Consider the following 20102-nt stretch of genomic DNA (forward strand, 5'->3'; position numbering starts at 1 on the left):
GGAGAGGCTCATATCACAATTTGAAATCTGTATGGAAAATCCATCTTTGCACATTGTGGTCTCCACTGTTTTCATTAAGAGTTTCAAATACTGATCTGTCTATTTAATGCATTCTTTCTCTCCAGTCCTAGTCTGTTGAACTGTCTTACACAAAAATGGGCAGTTGTGCACAGCCCTCCCACAGACTCACTAGAAGGTCTTGAATAACCTATGACTAGCAGGGATCTTTGCACCACACTGCTCTTGTTGTCCAGTTCTTCCTGTCTAACGTGGGAAAACATCCTTTATTTGTGGGGAAGGTCAGCAGTAACATTACAGGGATGAATTGAGCTGTGTCTTGCAAATGCAGCTTGCTAACTCTTTCCCATGAACATCTGGGAAAGAAAACATCTACAACTGGCTCATACTTACAGTACTCGAGTGCTGTGATTGCTAACTGGCTTCTCAAGCACTGCAATTCTTCAATAAAGTTGATAAATGGTAGAGAAGTATCAACATGCTTCATTCGGTGCCGATGTCTCCAGCCTAGAATGCACCTATGTCTACTAGAATGGTGCCAGAGGATTTCTGGACTTTTTTTGCTAATACATTCAACTCATCTCTTCATTTTATTTTTTTTTTTTATCTAAAAGCGTCTTTAAACTGCTCTTCTGCTTTCACTTTTGCCTTTCTGGGTCAGAATCAAACACCCCTCCCCAGGAATCAGAGAAAAAAAAAAAGCCTGGATTCAACTCCTGCCTGGATCCTTCTCCTGCAGCAGCCCAACAGGCTCTGTCACAGCAGGAGAAAGACAGCACCATGTCTTTGAGGAAAGGCACTTAGTCAGATCTCCCCTAAACCATTTTCCTTGACACTGATTCACAGTAGGTCCAGATATATGGTATTTCCAGAGGAAGAATGCACCAATCAGGACCATCTTCCCTGTTTAACCTACACTGGAGCTTGTGTAGTCAAATGAGATGGAGATGCACTTGTGTTTTCACATGGGAACTTCCACTTTCAATTTTAAGCATGGACTTACTATGTAGGTACATACTATGCAGTACATACTACATAGTACATAGTACATACTATGCAGTAAATCTCTCCTTAAAATAATGTAATTTTGAACAAATTAATGACATTAAGTCTTTATTTGGGATTATTTTTTTCTGAAGGGGTAAGGGGGAAGAAAAGATAGGATTTTTTTGTTTGATTGGTTTTGGGTTTCCGTTAATACATGGGGAAAGAACTGATAGGAAAAAAAAATGCAGATTTAAAGAACACTTGCTACTGTGTATGCCAGATGCTGAAAGCTATATATAGCCACTGAAATGAGAATGACTGCAGAGAGTATCTTATCCAGGCAAATAAGAATTTGCCTGAGTAAGGCCAGGGCAAAAATGAAAAAAAAAAAAAAAAAAAAAAAAAATATTCAATGTTTAATCTATTTTGCATTACTTCTGCTGCAGAAGAAGTTGTATAAGTACTCCGTGAAGTGAAATAAGCATGTCCTCATGATGACCTTATCTACATTTCACATAAACGTGTTCCCAAATTTAACAGAACAAAACCTATCCTTTTTACCATTAGACCGCTAGTCATTCTTGAATGCAACCTTGATTTTCTTACTCCATAACCCTTACAGAAGTAAGCAAAGGAGAGTAAATAAGGCTTCTTCAATGTAATAATAAATATCAGTATGCAGCCCACAAGATGAAATTCAAAAACAGAGCTCAGATGTAAAGAACATGATTTACCATCTTAGGTTTTTCTTATTGTCTCACTTGTAACAAAATTGTAGAAATATAAAGTACATGCTTTTCCTGTTTCTTTTTCTTTATACATTTCTCTTCCTTTCTATTCAATACAGTGGGTTTTTACCTACAGCAATACAGTTCCTAAGTAGTTCAAAATGTGAAATATCAGTACTTGAGATGACAAGCTATCATTTATACAGAGCAATATGATAATTTTGGAAGGACAAGGAGGCTTCTAATTAACACTGATGAACCTGGTTCCTAAAGATTAAATTCCCAAAGGAGTATCTGATACCTTTCTACACACAGGTCTATCCAAGTTACTCTCATTAAAACAATTTAAAAAAATTACAAGCTTCAGTCTGTGTCAAGATATTGAAGCCTTTCCAAAACTGATTAAAAATATTAAATGAGGTATTGAACTACATTAAAAATCAACCTTTTTCATGTATTTGAAAAATAATGATCTATAATTTGTATCCAAGTGCATTTATTTCTAGCGAATAATAATTGTATTGCAGCCAAGTTTGTGCCCTGTTTCTCTGAAAACCTCAAGGGATGTACAGAAGACAATTCTGTATCCTGATGAAGACACACACATGCTGTGTGACATTGCTTCTTATTCTTCAGTTCTTATATGAGGTTTAACTTTGCTTCATTTTGTGTTTATTTTTCCACTGATTGTTCCTTCAAACTGATAAACACAAATGAAAGTGCATAACTATTATATATACTGATAGATTCTGGAAAGTACCATAAGCTAGATGCAAGTGCATGGAAATATGTGAGTGCCTTTGAAAGTGGACTTGCAAATCAGAGCTTTATAACAATATATTCTTGTTTCCTTGTTTTCTCTGTCTGTAGAAGCTGGAGTTGCCGGTAGCCATGTGATGTTCAAAATAAAACCAAAGTGATTATCACTACATCTGCCCTTTAAAAGAAAATCTAGCCTGCAGGAGCTGAGAAAATGGTTATTTCTTACCATTCACCTCTGTACTTGTTCAGACAAAACTAGGCTGTAGACAGAGAGCTAGGACTTTAAAAATGGCCCAGAAGGTTGTGACAAGTGGCACAAAGTCCTTCTGGAGATGAGTTCCTAATGGTGTATCCACACAGTCAATACTGTGACCAACACTGTTTAACATCTTCATTAATGGCCTGGATGATGGGGGAGAGCATACCCTCAGCAAGCTTGCAGGTAATGTAAAACTGGGAAAAGTGATTTCAGGCATCATTCTGCCATCCAGACAGTCCAAAATTAGTTGCAGGGGTCATGCTGCCATCCAGAGGAACCTCAACAGTCTGGACTAACAGGAAATTCATGAAGTTCAACATGAAATGTAAAATTCTGAATATAGGGGGGAATAACCCCATGCACCAGTACAGGCTGGGGTCTGACTAGATGAACAGAGGAAGACCCGGAGGCCACATCTGAAGTGCGGGGGCCAGTACTGAGCTCCCCAGTACATGAAAGATATGGACCTACTGGAGTGAGTCCAGTGCAGTGTCACAAAGATGATTACAGGAGTGGAGCATCTCTCAGTCAAGGAAAGGCTGAGAGACTTGGAACTGTTCAACCCAGAGAAGAGAAGGCTCAAGGGGCTGGGGCAACTCAGCAATATAAACACTTATCTGACGGGAGGCAACAGAGGAGAGGGAGCAAGACTCTTAGTAGTGGCCACTGACAGGGCAAGATGCAATGGGCATGAACTAAAAGACATGAAATTCCATCTGAACACAAGAATATACTTGTTTACTGTGAGGGCAATCAAACACTGGCACAAGTTGCCCAGAGAGGTTTTGGGGTTTCCATCTGTGAAGATGTTCATAACCCAAGTGGACATGATCACAGGCAGCCTGCTCTAGTTGACTCTGTTTCAGCAGGGAGATTGGCTTAGTGAATCTCAAGTGGTCACTTCCAACCTCAGCCATTTGGTCATTCCATGACTCCTTTAAAGATCTCATTGTTGCCTACACTAAGCCCCCAGAGCACAGTAAGTGCCTTACCATTTCAGACATATAGCTTTTATTTTAGCATATATCAAGTTTCCTTCCACTATATCCCATCCCCATGCTCTTTGCCCCTCTCTTTCTTCCCATATTCTCAAGGCTGCCCTCAGGCAGATTTCTGCCTCTCATTTCCATTTCCATATAGCTTTCCAGAAACTGTCCTAGCCTGTTTGTCAACTTGTTTCCCTTCATGACCATCCCATATTGCATCTCTACTTTTCTGGCCATTCCATGGCCACTAGGGATACATGGTCTTTTCTGGCCATCACCTTTAGCCCCATCCTGAACAAGAGAAGTTTATTCTTGCCTGCACAGGTTCACAAAACTGTGATAGCTTTTGTGCTGAGAGCAGCTTAAAACTTCTGCCCCTAATGAGGAACAATGGCAATTTGATGTAGAGAAAAAGTTTTATGAGTTTGAAAGCAGAAAATAAAATATTTTTAAAAATAAAATAAAAATAAACAACATGGAAAATCTTACAAAATGGTATTAGATGTATGATAAAATAACAAGAATGGAAAAATGTTTTGAAACAAAAAGAAGCATGATTGAAAATTAAAGGGAGGGTGGATTAGGCAACAAAAACATTTCAGTATTGGTCAATACTTCTCCCTGTAGCAATAACAGTGGGTTACCAATTTCATCTTGTGTCACTTGGGATGGAAAATGTTAGAACAAAGAAAATGTCAGGATAAAGAGAAAAAAAAAAAAAAAAAAAAAAAAAAAAAAAAGTTGGGCACTTTTATCACCAGGACTTTCAGCCCTTAAATATGAAATCTAAACATTGCCTTTCACTAGCTCAAGATTCAAATTCCAACACCCATAGTATCTACTATTTTCTTCTCAACAATATGTCCATCATCCTTATGATCCCTTAACCTCTTTTTTAACAGACAATGTTTTTGTCTACCTCCTTCAACTTCAGCTAAATTTTTATATTATGTTATCAAATACTGTTTCAAAAATACTGCATCCCACAAAAACCATGAGAAATTGGTGAACACTTAGTAGCTACCCTGTAGTCCATCCTCTCCTACCACATCCTACATTGCCATCAGTATCTAAGCAAGTTAGTTTAAAGCAATGTCAAATATGTCTATATGTCCAGAAATTGCAGTATAATTTATCGTTATGCATTATTATGGATCCCATACAACAAATGAAAGCTTTCTTTCCTACTGAGGTAGGCAACTCTGGAATGCATATGGTAAATCCTGAATTTCAGACAAGCAAATGATTGCCTATCAAAACTCCTTTCCAAACTGGTCCCTAGGGTATTGCATACATATAAAGAGGGAAATTTGAAAGATTCAGACACTTGCCAAAGGCTTCTTTAATTCTAGCAATACTTCTCACTTGCAGATAGAAGCACAAGTCTGAATGAGGAAATAATATCTAAATGGATATTGGTATATGCCATTACCTATCTATTTGCACAATTACAGCAATCTATAAATACTAAATTTGCTTATCAAATTTAGCTTAAGAGCCTAAAAACAACCACTTTTCAGGAATAATACATCACTTCAGAATTGTTTGGAACTGCCTGAACTTAAACTTAGAGGAAAAAAAAAAAAAAACACATAGTTATAATGCCTACAGGAGCTGAGAGAAGTAATTGCTTCCAGAGAAACTTCCTAAACCAAACTGAAGGGGGGGATACAACAGTCAACTCCATTTCTGAAAAATGGGCATTAAAAGGCCAGAGAACTTCACTGAAAATGGGAGTTTTCCTCTCCTTTAACAATGCCAGAAACAAAAATATTAAGACTAAAAACCACTCAAGACACACCACAGCTGTCAAATAAGAGTAAGTTAGTATCTCTGAGACCATCCCAGTGATTCAGTCAGATGAAATCTTTTACTACAATAAATACTATAGATAGTTTAAGTCATGGTAGCTCTATCAGTTCACAAAAGAGGATGTGACCAGCTTTGTACTGACTTACAAGGCTCTCAATACATCTCCAAAAGAAATCATCCTTCATTCTGCCAAAACCAACCATTTTCTCCCCTATCAAAAAACTCAAAACCAGAAAATCACAGATAATACAAGAAATAAACATGGTGCCCTATTGAGGTCAATGGAATATGAAATAAATGAACGTAAAATAATTCCAAGCAGTTATCAGCATAATCTACTGCTGATAACAGAAATATCGTGTAGAAGTTTTTTTAGACATGTTCTCATCTTTGTAGCAAGACTGGTTTCTACAGATTGTGGTTCTTTAGGAAGAAAATCCCAGTCTTCTTAGAAATTGTTTGAAGCAGAAACAGATATAATGAACTAAAAGGAGAGTCTCATGGCTACATTGTCATCTATTCTGTAGACCTCATATTGTTATGTAGTTTATTTAGATTGTAAAACTACTTTGATATCACTGAGGATAGCAAAACTATATCTTATCATAACCACTTCATTTAATCATTGCCAAAGAGAAAAAAGTCAACTAAATATGAACAGTTCAACGTAACACACAGGACTAGCAAAAAGAAAAAATAAAAATATCCAGATTTATATGTGGACATTCAGGAAAAATGTCCATGAATGTATACTATTAGAAAATTTGCCACTGTAGGAGGTGTTACAATCCTAAAGACAGTGAGCATTTTGCTGTTGAGATATCTTTACATTACTGTGAGGCTGCTATTTGCAATATAGTACATCAATGTCAGAAGAGTAAAAGAAAATTTAAACGTGCAAGCTAAGACTTTAAAAATGTGTGAAGAGACAGATGCAGCTTGCAGTTCTAAGCTTCCATTCATCCATCTATTCAAGATGGGATGTCATAAAAAGCACCAAAACACATACCTCTTCTTGCTTAGGAATGCTGAACTTTGCTATCTTTGACTTGGTCCTGGCCGAATCAGGCTTGTTAGAAGGCACTCCCCTGTACGACTTGGTTGTCTCTGCTGGTAACTTCAGCTTTGGAGACTCATCAGGGGCCTGATCTTGACCATCCATCGGCCTTACATAAGCAGTTGGTTTCTGCTGAACCAGACTGGGCTTCGAAGCAAGAGACGGTGGGAAGTTTTGGACACAGTGCCCACCGCCGTGCTTTGAGGGCCTCTCTTGCACTTGAGCTCCTTCTGTGTTACAACTTAGCTTCGCAGGCTGCGGTACTCTGTTGGCATTATCACCTAGTGTGGGCCTCAGTGAGCTTTGCTGAGCAGTGTTGGAGGAGGAGGAGGAGGAGGAGGAAGTGGGACTGGATGCATAGCGTTTTAGTTTCTCCAGACTGGATTTTTGGTTCGCCAGTTTGAAGTCGCCCTTGTGTGACTCCAGTGAGTGGTGCCCATGTTTGCTGGATCTCTGCTGGCCCTCTGAAGCGGCATTGTGCCCGGCCTTCTGCCAACCCATCGTGGTGCTTTTGCTCTGCTGCGTGGGTAGGGCTGCTGGTGTGGAAGAAGAAGTGCTGGAAATAGAGGGAAGAGGTGGTGGTCTTGAGTCTGCAATGAGATGTTCATCGGGCTTGGGGAGAGATGCCTGAGGAACCCCAGGTTTGGGAACCCCAACAAGGTGGCTCTGGTTTGATCGGTCAGTTAACAAGTCTTTCATTTCATCATAATTGCCCAGGGTATTCTGGATGCGATTTGATAGCTCATCCCCCTTGTTGGTCTGCAAAACAAAAAGTGAGAGGTACGCAATAGTCAACCTAAGACAAACAAAATTCCCTGATTGCTTCTGCTGAAATCCTTACTGAAGTAGCACTGCCTTATTCAGCAGCAGCGTTGAGGGATGAAATCGAAAAACCTTATTGTCTCTGAAGACACTTGTCAACATCTTAAATCTACACTGAACTGGAAAAGCTATAAAGGGCCTTAGAGTATATATAAAAAAAGAAATCTATCACTGGTATCATGCTGTAGTTAAAATATATTACCTGGAAACTAGAAAATATATTATTGCAACTACACAGAATGGTTTGGATTAAATCTGACCATGATAAAACTTTTCCTACAGCCCGGTGCAGGCTCTCACTCAGCCATGAATGAAAATATTGCGTTCTTGATTTCTTTCTCTGCCTGCTTAAGTTTCCATATTGCAGCTGGAGAGACACACAAGGCCCAGTGTAAATGTTGAATGAACTCCCCACTCTAAGCCAGCCAAACACTGAGGTGACTTGAAGACAGGTCATGGGATGATGGGTAAACTATAGATCATTATGTCCCTTCTTTGAAAGTACTCTGCTTAGGTGTTTACTCCAGGGTACTTTCCTCTTTGAAAAAAAAAAAAAAAAAAAAAAAAAAAAAAGGAAGAACCCCCCCAGATTCTTCACAATGCTCAGTGGTTGCAGGAGGGACATAGCTAACATTTATCTGCTTTAAGACTTTAAGATTAATCATTGTTTTCGAAATCACCCGTTTGCTTCCTGACTAAAGAGGCAGAAGCTCCACATAGAAATACAACAAGTGAAGAAAAAATACTGCAGAAGTTTGGAAAATATTTATTTTAAAAGCCACTGCAAGCAAAAATGTGTGTCATTCCCTTTTCTGCAGTGAAGATTTTTCTGAACCCTGACAAGAATCAGCTATCAGATGTTCTTGTCCTTTTCAGAGGAAGACATTAATTAGCTGGTGGTGTTCTCCTTTCTCTCTTCCAGACATGGAGTCTGGATGGGGAAACACCCATTGGCTTCAGAAGGCCAAGAGGATCTTGAGATGGATCTTGGTTTAAGAGGGAATCAGTATCTTGGAGAAAGAAGGGGCTAAAGGGAGGGGAGAAGACCCCCATAAAGTTATATTAAAACATGAAGGCAATACCATTCACTCTGGAAATGTAGAGGTGTTTTATTATTATTTTTTAAGACTTCTAATAAAATTGAATCACTCAGAAAAACTGTAAGGGAAAATAACTGAAACTCCTTTTGTTCAAAATCTTCTTTAAAGGGTTTTCTAAAAAGAAACTAAGCCCAAGCAAAAATGCCTTGTAAATGTCGACAGTAGAAACAGTCTTGTTTCGCTTGCAACTTGTTTCCTCAAGTTTCAGGGACAGTACCTTGTAACTATTGAAAATATATGGCTAGCTTTCTGATATACATGTAACAATGTTGTCTAACAGAGCTGCATATACCTCAATAATATATGTTGAAGGGAAGGGGGAAGGGAAAAACTCAGTAATATTGCATCTGAAACATTGCTTTGCAAACTTGCGGTAAGATGGATCAGCTTCTATAGCCTGATGTTCTACCTATGAAGCTGTTGTTGTCACAAGAACAGTAATCTGCTACAAAATGTAATATGAACCGTTAATTCACAGACAGCAAGTGGGTTAAGAAGATGTTTCTTTACTTTACAAGGATCACATTGATGTCCCAGAGAAAAGGATATTACTAAAGAGGCTTCAAAAGCAGAAAGCATCACGTACATCAAAAAGGAAAGTGCTTCAGATGCAATGAGTTGTCTAGTTCACAGCTTTAACTGGGGTAGAAAGCATGTTTAACTCAGGTAGATTAAGAGGCACAGAAGGCATCAACATGGGAGTGCTTGGCTGGTATTGAGGAAAAAAAAAATGAACAGCTGACAGTGGAGATCCTGGGCCACTTGGAGGACAGATTCATAGCTACCTGGAGTTGAGTCTATTGATCTTTAAGATGGTTGGACATACATATATGTGTCTCCTGCGGTCAATGAAATAGTTTCTACACTTAGGCATCTCCTTTACCAGCGGAATTATTTTCTTGAAAGCACAGAGAAGTTTCCTTTACCCAGTGGATCTCTTCTGTGTTTCCAGTGGATCCTCCGACTTGTGTAGATCTCCATGCAGAGAGATGCATTTCCATGCATGGAGATCTACCTAAGGGGCTGTGTCCAGCTTGTCTCAGCCAGCCTGTGCCTCAGGTTCCCTCACATTCCAGGAGTACGTCAGCAAGGACCACAGAATGGAATAGGGCCCCGATACAGCTTGTTGATCAGCTCTCTATCCAATTGCCTCTCGGTCTATGGATTTAAGAGAATTTAAAGTTTTGCCCCAGGAAGACCAGCTTCCCTAAGAGAAGGTCCGTTCTTTCTGATTGCTGCTTTTTGGATGAGAAGTAAATAAAAGCCTAATTGCAGATTATCTGTAGACTACCACCAGCCCAGAGAATTTAGTAGGTTTTCTTCTATATGGATATGATATGGAGGTCATACAGAGATACATCTTATTGATAGATGCCAGATAACCACAATAATTGCAGCAAACAGATTGAATGCTTGTATCATTGCATGGGCTGTCAACTGGTTGGTGCTGTTTATTCCTTCTGGATAAACTGGGGACGTCCTGAGGTGAGATTCTGTGCTGAGCTGAGCTCATCTGGAAAAGCTGACCTACATTCTTGCAGGAAACAGCTGGGATCTGAGGTAACTTGTTATGAGCTTTAGATGTTAAAGTTTGTCCTATTATTTGCTCTGAAATACTGCTGGCTTTATTTAATCATTCACATAGGGAAAACATAATCACAAAATGAGTAAGTGGGAAAAGCATCCTGTGCAAACATCTCTAACTTACATTGCTCTATGTTCTGCTAAGTAAGATGTATCCATACATTTGAAGACCTGCAGGATCCAACACTTCTAAAAATAAAACTGATGGTTGTGTGGAAGGCCATCAGATTTTTCTTCTTCATAAAAAAACCCTGATATGGTTAATGAGACAAAGTATTCTGTCCAGAAATTATCCAGAATGAAATTCCTACTTTTTTACCTCCCGTAAAAGACATTTCTAGTAAAAGACACTGGATTTCCTGTAATCCTTCATAGAGGGTTGCTATGGATACTTTGAAATGAAGAGAATAAGGGGCAATCCAAAGAGTCAGGATTTTTCAGAAAATCTGATGTTTCAGGAGTAGTGAGACAAGTCAAGGTGAGAGAGGACACAAGATTTAAGAGATTTCCAGTCTGTCTTTGATTTTCAGATATGGCCTTCTGCATGGCAAATCCTCTGGCTTTAGCTCATGTTTCTCAAGCTGTGCAGAGGAATATTGAATTTGATCAGAGCTTGCAGTGAATGTCTGCTGTAGCTTCATTCCCCTGTGGAAACACCTAAAACTTGAACACGATCTTTAAACAAGACTGGGTTTCAGCTTGGCTTTTACACAAAGGTTTCTTTGGTCTCTCTCTATAATAAGATAAATATGGAAACGGCACAGCTCTGCATCCCCACACAGAGAGCTCACAAATGCTCAGATGATGTCAAACAGCCCAATAGGTCCATTGCCAGCGTGGACATGGCATTCAGAGTATCCCACTGCTGAAGCTTTGGTGTCCAACACTGTCAGAATGACTGGCCTTCCCAAGCAGCTGTGACTGTCGTGCCAGAACAGCAGTGGGCAACTTATACAGCTGTCCTGAGCTTTGCCTTTCTCACTGTTCCCTTGACTAAGTCAGCAGTAGGATGTATCTCTGCAGCACCTCTTCTGCAGCCTAGTCCAAAATAGAGCCATAGTGTTTAAGAATGAGAAGTATTGGTGGAGCCTTTATTCTGACCTCCTCGTGGGGTACCCACAAAGTATCCTCACTGCTTCTAGAGAATGCAGTGAATTTTTGTCCACTCCCATTACAGTGGATGGAATTATACTGCACACAAATGTCTTCAAACATCATAAATAACTCAGAAACTACTGATATGTCCATGATACATGAAGTCTGTGGCAGTCAGTAACTGAGACACAGGTAATAATCAAAGTGTGCAAAATATCATACAAAAATAAATAAATAATTATATAAATAATAAAAAACTGTATCAGAGACGAAGCAAAAGGACGTCTTTTTTTTTTTTTTTTTTTTTTTTTTTTTTTTTGAGGGGTCTATTTTGGACCTACCAAATGGAAAATTATTAGTCCCTGATGCTGTGGAGCCCTCCCTAAATGCCAAGAGACAGCTAACTTTAGTTTTTCAGGTGTTTTTCCATGTATTAGCCCTTGATTGGTCTCACAGTAGACTTTTTCAAGTGGAGCTGTAAGGAGGAGTTCAAGACATTTCCCATGATTTCTAAATGTCTCTGTAATGAATCTGAAATTTGGGCAGCTGGAGGTCAGCTTCAAGGAAGACAGAGCTGTCTTCTACCAAGGGACATGGTTTGAAAGTGGTAGATCTTTCTTTTTTTATTAGGGACTAGAAATGGCCATAATCTGGAAGGAATAGCAAGTTAAAAGCTAACGCTGGGACACAGGCAGAAACACAAAAGCACTGAAGTCAGGTGCAGGAGCCAAATGCCAGGTCCCAGATGGGATTCTTGGAAAGAGGCACTAAAGCATCAAGGACAAGTGAAGCAGCAAGGAGGGGAAAGGCTTCAAAACATGGTGGATTTAACAGCAGCTTGGGCCTTACCAGAAGGTCACAACTGAAAATACATGATGTTGCTTTGATGCATGCAGGCAAAGTCATGGGTTATCTAGGGAAGAGGAGCAGCCTCCATGGGATACTGCTCTTTGGTCTACCCTTCACAAGGACTTGATTGGAAGCTTCTGGAGACAGCAGTTAGGTGCAGAGGATCCTGTTTGACCCTCCTAACAGGAGGTGGGGAGAGATGGTTGTGCCTCATTGCATTACTATTTCCACGAGGGATAAAACAAGGAGTTGAGTTACTTCTGCCTTTGCTGAGGGCAAAACATGCCTAGCAGACAAATGTTGTTAGTAATGCTTATAGGGAAAAAAAAAAAATCAAAACAAGATATTTCATCACATTAACCTTGGTCAGAGCATAATGTTTACTGTATGGCTTGTCCTTCACACACAATTCTAACACAATTACTTTCTCCTAAGTGTTGCAGAAACAGGGCACCATCACCTTCACCTCCTAGTTTTAATGCCACCTCAAATATTGCTAGGATATTTCTCATTTATTTCATTCTCGTGTGCTGCTGAACACTGTAAGAAGCTAATATAAGAAAAATCCGATTCTCAATGAACCATAAATGTTCTATGCAAATTTTGTGAGGCTGGCACTTGTGGGAGGTTGCTGAGACCTGGACAATGCCTTTCTGCAGGCTGTGATTTTATATTGTCAAATAAAAATAAATAAATAAATAAAGAGCCACCCAGACGGGAAGCATCTACCTTGTACGGTTCACTGAAGAGGGAGTAACTTGTGTTAAATGTGCCATCCTCCTGCTGGGCCTCCTGATTTCTCCTTTCCCATTCTTTCCTGCGCAGCACGTTTCTATCCGGCTCATAGACACTGCAGCAAAAAGTGGAATAGATTTTTTTTAGAGTTAAAAATTAGCGGGCAACATTTAAACCACTGTGAATTTAAAAGTGAAGAGCTCTGTTTTGCAGACAGATGGCAAAAATAAGCAAGAACATGAATCAGACGAATGCCAGTCCAAGCAGGCTGGGGAGGCTCAGGTCTCTGGGAATGCCGATGCTTTCTTCACACAGAGAATAGATAATTAAATTCTTACAGAAGAATAAAAAAGAAATCGCAGGGCAGGATCTAGTCTGTGCAGAACTTCTCTGCTTGAAATGTGACAAAGGAAATATCTAAGCAACTTTGACAAAGACTGAAAGTACTCTTAAGGCAGATGGTAATTACAGCTATGAGTAAATAGAAATTATGAACATATTTCCACTTATGACATATCCTCTGAGTGTTGTATGAGAATGCTCCTTTTTTTACATGGATGTGTTTCTGTAGTGATTCTTTCATTAACTAGCTCCCTAAAGAGCTGTTAAAACTACATGCTGTAGTGGTTTCCACAGTTAGGCTGCTTCTTCTGATCTCTGTTAATCAGCCAAGTCGTGAAACTACTGCTGAAACAATTCCTCTTTCTGATGGATTTGACACTATCACAACTTTAGAGCACGAATAAATGAATATTGGCATGATAGTGTATGTATGACTGGTAGAGTGTAGCTGGAGAGGAAATAAAATCACTGCACTACACAACAATATTAATTTTTAGAAATGAATTAGTCTGGCTCCAATACAGACTCAAAAAATTAACTTTTTATTTATTTATTTATTTATTCCAGAGTTCTGGTATAACGCATGACATCATAAACCAGAGAAACCTTTCCCTAAATTTCCTCAGAACAACACGGGTTTAGACATTTCATCCTTTCATTCCCATCACAAAGGAAACCAAGGAGTCCAATGAGGTTTACATGCTATTTCAGTACAATGTGACGAGTGCGACGATTGCCTATTTTGCCTAGCTCAGCTAATGCCTTTCTTCTGGCACTGTAAATCTGTAAAGAAGAAATATATATTAATGTCATGTAAGTGCACCATGTGTTAATTAAAAAAAAAAAAAAATGTTGCATTGCTAACCACTTCCCAGTTTGCAAAACATATGTTGCATTGGCTACCCACGTGATGTTACCTAGCGTGCCTCAGGCAAGGCTGCAAAAAGGCCAACAGCTATCTGATTCTAATTCAAGACTTGAGAGAGCTGAAAATACATAGGATATGTTAGACACTAGTAGGATTTAAAAACAATGCCTTAGCAGTCAACAAATGAACACAAAACCTTATGTTTACTTGTAAATGCTGCTAACTCCTCCTGGACTCCTTCTGCCCTAACAACTACATTTCACACAAGGATTTAGGAGGTAGGATCAGACCAGCTCCTGGTGGGCTCTTAGGTGACCTTCCTGATAGCCAGGTAAGGGTGGATACCCAAGACTGAGCAGAATTTTGTTGTGAACACAGGATTTTAGTACAGTTAGTTGAAGACAGCTTCCAACCACCACTTCTTTTTCAGCTTAAAAATGTTATTTTGTTGTTTTTATACTGTATTTTTCGTGAGCATGTTATTCACACTAATACTCCCTCTTAAAAAAACAGTGTAATGGGGAGACATTCATAGGAGTGGACTTTGGGGCAGGAAAATGCCATCCTCCATGAGGAAGGGACTAGCAAAGGCATCCCAAAGGGGTCCAGAGAAGAGATCATATTCTGTGCACACCGCTGAGGCCAGGAGGCTGAGTAGCTGTCATTTACTCTGGCATGACCAATAGTCCTCAGTCACGACAGCATGCCATCTCCCTGTACTCCCATTTTTTAAGCCACTTCCTCACAAACACCTCTGTTTTTAAAGTAACCTTTCTGCCACCAGGGATAACTGTTATTAGGTGGGTTTTTTTTATTTGTCTTTTACTTTTTTTTTTTTTTTTCCTGAATTTGCAGGGATCCAGTTATAACTTCATCCTCAGCTGCCTTTCCCCATCCCCTGTTGACACTTTCAGATGCTTTGCATTTGGACTGTAGCCTGCAGCCAAATAAAGATGGGCATCTCCTCTGAGATTAATTATAATACTGATCCCCACCTAGTTTCTAGGAAGTAAACAAGTGCAATGATCTTCACTATGCCTCACACAAATTTAAAAATGCTGTGGTGTGATACGCCTGAAGTGGAGGGACTTTTTTATCCCTTAATTTGGTGGAGACATACGATTCTCTAATACCCCTTCATTTGATGAAGAACTATTGGTTGAAGACATATAAGTCCTCAGATCTCTGAACCCCCTTCCTGAATGAGACGCTCACTGTTGGCCACACAAATCACAACCTGCAATCATTCAGAACGATTATGGAAATGGAGAAACAGTGTGACAATGCCTAATATGCCATCTATAAGCAGTAAGTCAGGAAGAACTACAAGTCAAGAGTTGTATTCCTTTGGTAATACAGATGGCGAAATCTCCAGCATTTGTGAGGCTGCTCCTTATTTGCATGAATGTTGCAGAATCACATTTCCTTGAACGTATGTCACCAAATGTATTTATTTATTTTGGTTCAAGGAGAATGCTGCCAACTGCTACAATTGTCTTTGTTGCAAACACTTCAGTTAATGGAAAATGATTTTTCTTAATAGTTTTCTTCCTTCTTTTTTTTTTTTTCCTTTAATTTGAAATTTAAAACAATCCCAAATGTACATGTACCTTTTAACCATTTACACTATGTTCATCATTTCCATAGCTAAGCTGTGTAGTTCACAAAATATCTCCAGATTTTTTTTTCCAATTGGAGCATCTGTTCATATGTGTGTGGTGTACATAAGTGCATATATATACACACACATAGATATATGTTATATGCACACTCACACATCATTTTGTAGATTTTGGTACTGTGGGCCAAAATGTTGAAGCAGTTTTGCAAGACAAGGTAACCAAAGAACATACAACCAGTCATCTCTCAAAAGTCAGTGTCATTTATATTTGTTTTATAGAGGTCAAACTCCAAGAAGATGAATTCAAATAGATTTTAAATGGTATATTGTTATTTTTTTAAATGCAGTGCCTGTTTCGAATTCATGCTTAAAGGACATGAAGTGAAGCATGAGTGATGGGTCAAATACATGCAAAAGATATACATGACTAAATATTGTATTACAAAAATTGCACTATCCTGAATTTAGCACACTGCTTTAAAAAAACACACTTTGATTCATCCTAGTGCTAAGATCTGTCAAGAGACATGTTGAAAAGGAAGCATCTACCAGTTAATTACGTCCAAATACCAGTTCCTCAGACTCAAAGCACTTTCAGCACACATCATCGCAGTCATACTCTACCTTCTCTGCTTCTCCCTGAATACCCTCAATAATTTCACTCTCCAGTATTGTACAGATCAGAATGCCAATGGGCTGCCACACTTCTCAGAGGAGGCATGTTTAATAAATGCCAAGCTGTTGTGATGGCTTTGGGAAGGCTCCCTTTTTGGGCACCTCCTCTTTGGCCATGGCTCCCCACAAAAGCTGCCCGAACCAAAGAGCTGAGGTGTGCTGGGAGGGTGGTGGCAGCACCGGCCTCCCCACAGCACTGCCAGAAGTACCCACAGTTTTCTTCACACAACGCTTGACATCAGAAGAAACCATATCCTTTAGTCCTTAATTAGAAATAGACACAGACGACTCAGGGGACAGCCTAGGAGCAAAGCAATAACCTTACCTGAAATACCTGGGACTGGATTTAATCTCTTACAAAGTCCAAGGAGTTATGTAGTCTCAGGCTAGGCTGAAAGCAATCATATAAAAAGCCTAAAGTTTTAAGTGTTGAGGATTCTCTTTCTCTCTCTCTTCCTCATTTTTTTTTGTTGTTGTTGTTTGTTTTTTATTTATTTATTTTTTTCTTTTTCCAAAGCACACTATTTCTGACTCAATTTGCCCTCCCTCAGACATCACTATTTGGAACAAGTGGAATAAAAAGGTCTAACCTCCATGATTACCTGGATGGAGACAATGTACTAGCATGTCCTCTGGCCCTTCAGCTTTGGGGAATGCCCTCAAGTTTTGCACTCCAAAGAAGATGCCACTTTACACAAACTGAAGCAGTGCACCTTTGCTGAAGTAGCACCTGCTTTCACAGCTGTACTGTGGGCATTAATGATACTGCTCAACTTTTCCAGAAACCACAAAATCACCACATCCCCAAGGGGAGATTCAGAAAGATTCAGTCATTTGGCCACCAGATCACCATCCTCTAATACCTGGCAGCTTTGAGACTGTAAAGGACCTGGGTAGGTAAACTGGGGGCAAGATCGCTGGTGCTCCCCTTGCCTCCTATCAGTTTATTTTTTGTAACACCCCCCACAACCTCTTTCAGCCCCCCTATGCACATAAATATTGTAATATAGATTTAGCAGAAGCAGCTTATTTATTTGCAGTTGGTGTTTGTGACCCAGGAGTTTGATCTCCTTTGCCCCAGCAGCTACATGTTGTACTTCATACAAAACTTTCTGAAGTCTAGACATATTAAAAACAAAAGCAGAGCTGATGACTCATAATGACATGGAAAGATCTCTTAAATTAGCAAAATCCCAGTTCCTGTGGGCTTCCTGTGAGAAGACCTAAATGCTTCTCGCAAAGGCTGAGCTGCTTTCCCAGATGTTGTCAGCTCACACCCAGACATCCTCACTTGGGCCCAAGCTGACCCTTCCTTTCTCATACCAGCTGAGGAGGCTCCATGTGAAACACCATCAGATGGCATCAGCCCTTCCTACCACTGTGGAAATAACATCACTTCCAGTCTCCCAGGTGCAGGCTCTAACTATCCACAGGGTGTGTGCAAAGCTCATCATCTTCCAAACGAAAACAAAACACAAAACCAAACCCAAAACCAAAATTCACACTGCAAGTGACTAAAAATTATGGGAATTTCAAGGATAAAGCTAGGCCCATGAACAAGTTTCCTGTGAGGACACATATATCTTTTAAATGAAATTTTAGCACACAGTCATTCCTGAATTATGTGCAAAGTTGGAACTGCTTCAAAACAATGAAAAAAAGCAGCCAATGTTTCAAAAATATATATATTTTTAAATGGCTTTCTGATTATTCTCATCATTTCCCTGCAAATTGTAATCTGGCACATGATTCAACATACTAAATTTCAGACTGAAGTGAGGATATTTTTTTAAATATTTAGTAGCCTGTTTCTCCCCTGAATTACCACATTTATGCCAAAGTAGCTAAAAAGAGTAACCCCTGGGAAAAGCTCACACACCAAAATAAAAAATAAAATAAAATAAAAAATAAAATAAAATAAAAACAACTCAGCCCTTATACAGGACAGTGACTATAAAACTAAATTCAGAATGGAAATTGGGGTCTGAGTTTAATAGAGCTATCATTCTCATATATATATAATACTTTAAAACACAAAAGGACTTGCCAACCTGGGACCTTCTAATGGCAATAACCCCAAACATTTTTAAAAAACAGACAAATTCTGGCACTTTAATTACAACAATTCAGGTTATTTTTCTTGCTGAATTGCCCAACAACATCAGAGTGCCATCATTTAATGTCTGTTTTATCTTCCACTGTTCACGTCCGTGTTTTTTGCTGGCCAGTTTCTCAGTACCAATTCCATTTTCAGCTAAGTATAAATGATGTCTTTTTGGGAACTAATTGCTAATGGGATACGGTGAGCCCTTAGAGATGGCAGCCTTACATTTTGAGCTGCAAATGTTTTCCCTAATGACACTTGAAGTATTGGTCCAATTATAACAAAGGGGCTGCCTTTGATGACCAAGTGACATAATCAATAAAATACCTTCCTAGGTTGCAACTGATTTTTTTTCTTTTTTTAGACTTTTTATCTCGCTTAAACAGCAGAAGTTAATTTGAGGATTTTTACAGTATTTTTTCCCATTTACAAACAGAAATGCCGTGGGGTAAAGCAATTACTCTGATTTACTGTTTTCTCTTTGATTGAACATAAAGATGTAGCAGGGTCTCAAAAAAACAGTAACTTAGCAAACTGTGCTCCTACCCACAGACAGATAAAGTACCTACTTTGCTATTTCAAAGAGTTTACCTCCAGGCAGCAGCACAGAGCAAACATCAATCAATGACATGTGTCTAAGATGAGATTGATGTTTACTCTCACAGCTTTTCATCTTACATCCAATAAATTATTTTTCCTTCACCAAAATGCCTGGTTAAATTTCATTTTTCACTTTGCAGTATCAGTTTTAAAACTTCTAGCTTCAAGCAATTTTAAAGCTAGGATTCATTGACACTTCATCTTTTACAGCCTGTTTATGATTTGTATTAACCATGAAACACTGCCGCGCAAACATGAATATGCTCGTGTGGAGCTGTGCTGGGATGGCCACATGCTTGGTGGCAGGTGCGGGCTGTAAGGTGCAAGATTGCTTTAATTATGTGCCTGGAAATGCTGAGATGGAAACCAGGGGCTGCATTTGGAGAGTTAGGTATATCACATCCACAAAACAAACATATATTCAAATACATATATATCCCACACCTGCAAAATCAGCATCTGAGTGTCCAAGGCAGGTCTTTTGAGGAGCCATTCTGGGCAACTGGAAAGAGCCAAGAAAAGGCTAATTGTGGGTTTAGTTGTTATCTTGGAGGCACTCTCAAAATGTGAGGGTTTTGCATGTAACCTGACTGAATTTTAAATACGTGTTGAAATATTGAGAAAAACCTACAACAGCAATTGAGACTGGAATCTAGGTTGTTGAATCACAGCAGTAAACATCACAACAGAGGAACATTAAAAAAGAATCCAATTTAGTTCAACATCTGCTGGTGCAAGAATACCTATTCCAGCTCTGCTACAGATAAAACATGCACATTTTCTTCCCTCAGCAAAGTTTTGCCCAATGAGAGGAACAGAGACATAATTCTGATTTTATATTTTTTTCAAGACAAAATACTTCATCACATTATAAGAACTACCAAACCATAACCACAATATAGATAGATATCAAAAAAATCATCTTTCAGTAGTAACAGATAATCCAACACTCAATGCCTTACTATTTCCTTCTTTTTCTTTTTCTTTTTTTTTTCTATTAAATTCTTTTGCTCTTTTTATAACCCTAAAACGGCTAGCAAAACTACCTATAATGGATGGAATTCTAGTAACAACAGTATGCCAAGTGAGAAGCAGAAC

The 20102-nt window shown here is 39.1% G+C and overlaps 1 protein-coding gene across 1 annotated transcript in view; it reads right to left on the reverse strand.

Moving 5' to 3' along the window:
- Positions 1 to 17778, reverse strand: part of AFF3 (AF4/FMR2 family member 3) — a 291962-nt gene extending 274184 nt beyond the window's left edge. The window contains exons 1-3 of the mRNA XM_035315957.1: positions 17459 to 17778; positions 12789 to 12909; positions 6562 to 7368 (exon numbers count right to left, since the gene is read on the reverse strand). Of these exons, the coding sequence (XP_035171848.1) occupies positions 6562 to 7368; positions 12789 to 12909; positions 17459 to 17466 (936 nt within the window). The 5' untranslated portion in view covers positions 17467 to 17778. The remainder of the gene's footprint in view (positions 1 to 6561; positions 7369 to 12788; positions 12910 to 17458) is intronic.
- Positions 17779 to 20102: the final 2324 nt, after the last annotated feature.

This window comes from Oxyura jamaicensis, chromosome 1 (assembly GCF_011077185.1).
Source record: "Oxyura jamaicensis isolate SHBP4307 breed ruddy duck chromosome 1, BPBGC_Ojam_1.0, whole genome shotgun sequence".
NCBI lineage: Eukaryota > Metazoa > Chordata > Aves > Anseriformes > Anatidae > Oxyura > Oxyura jamaicensis.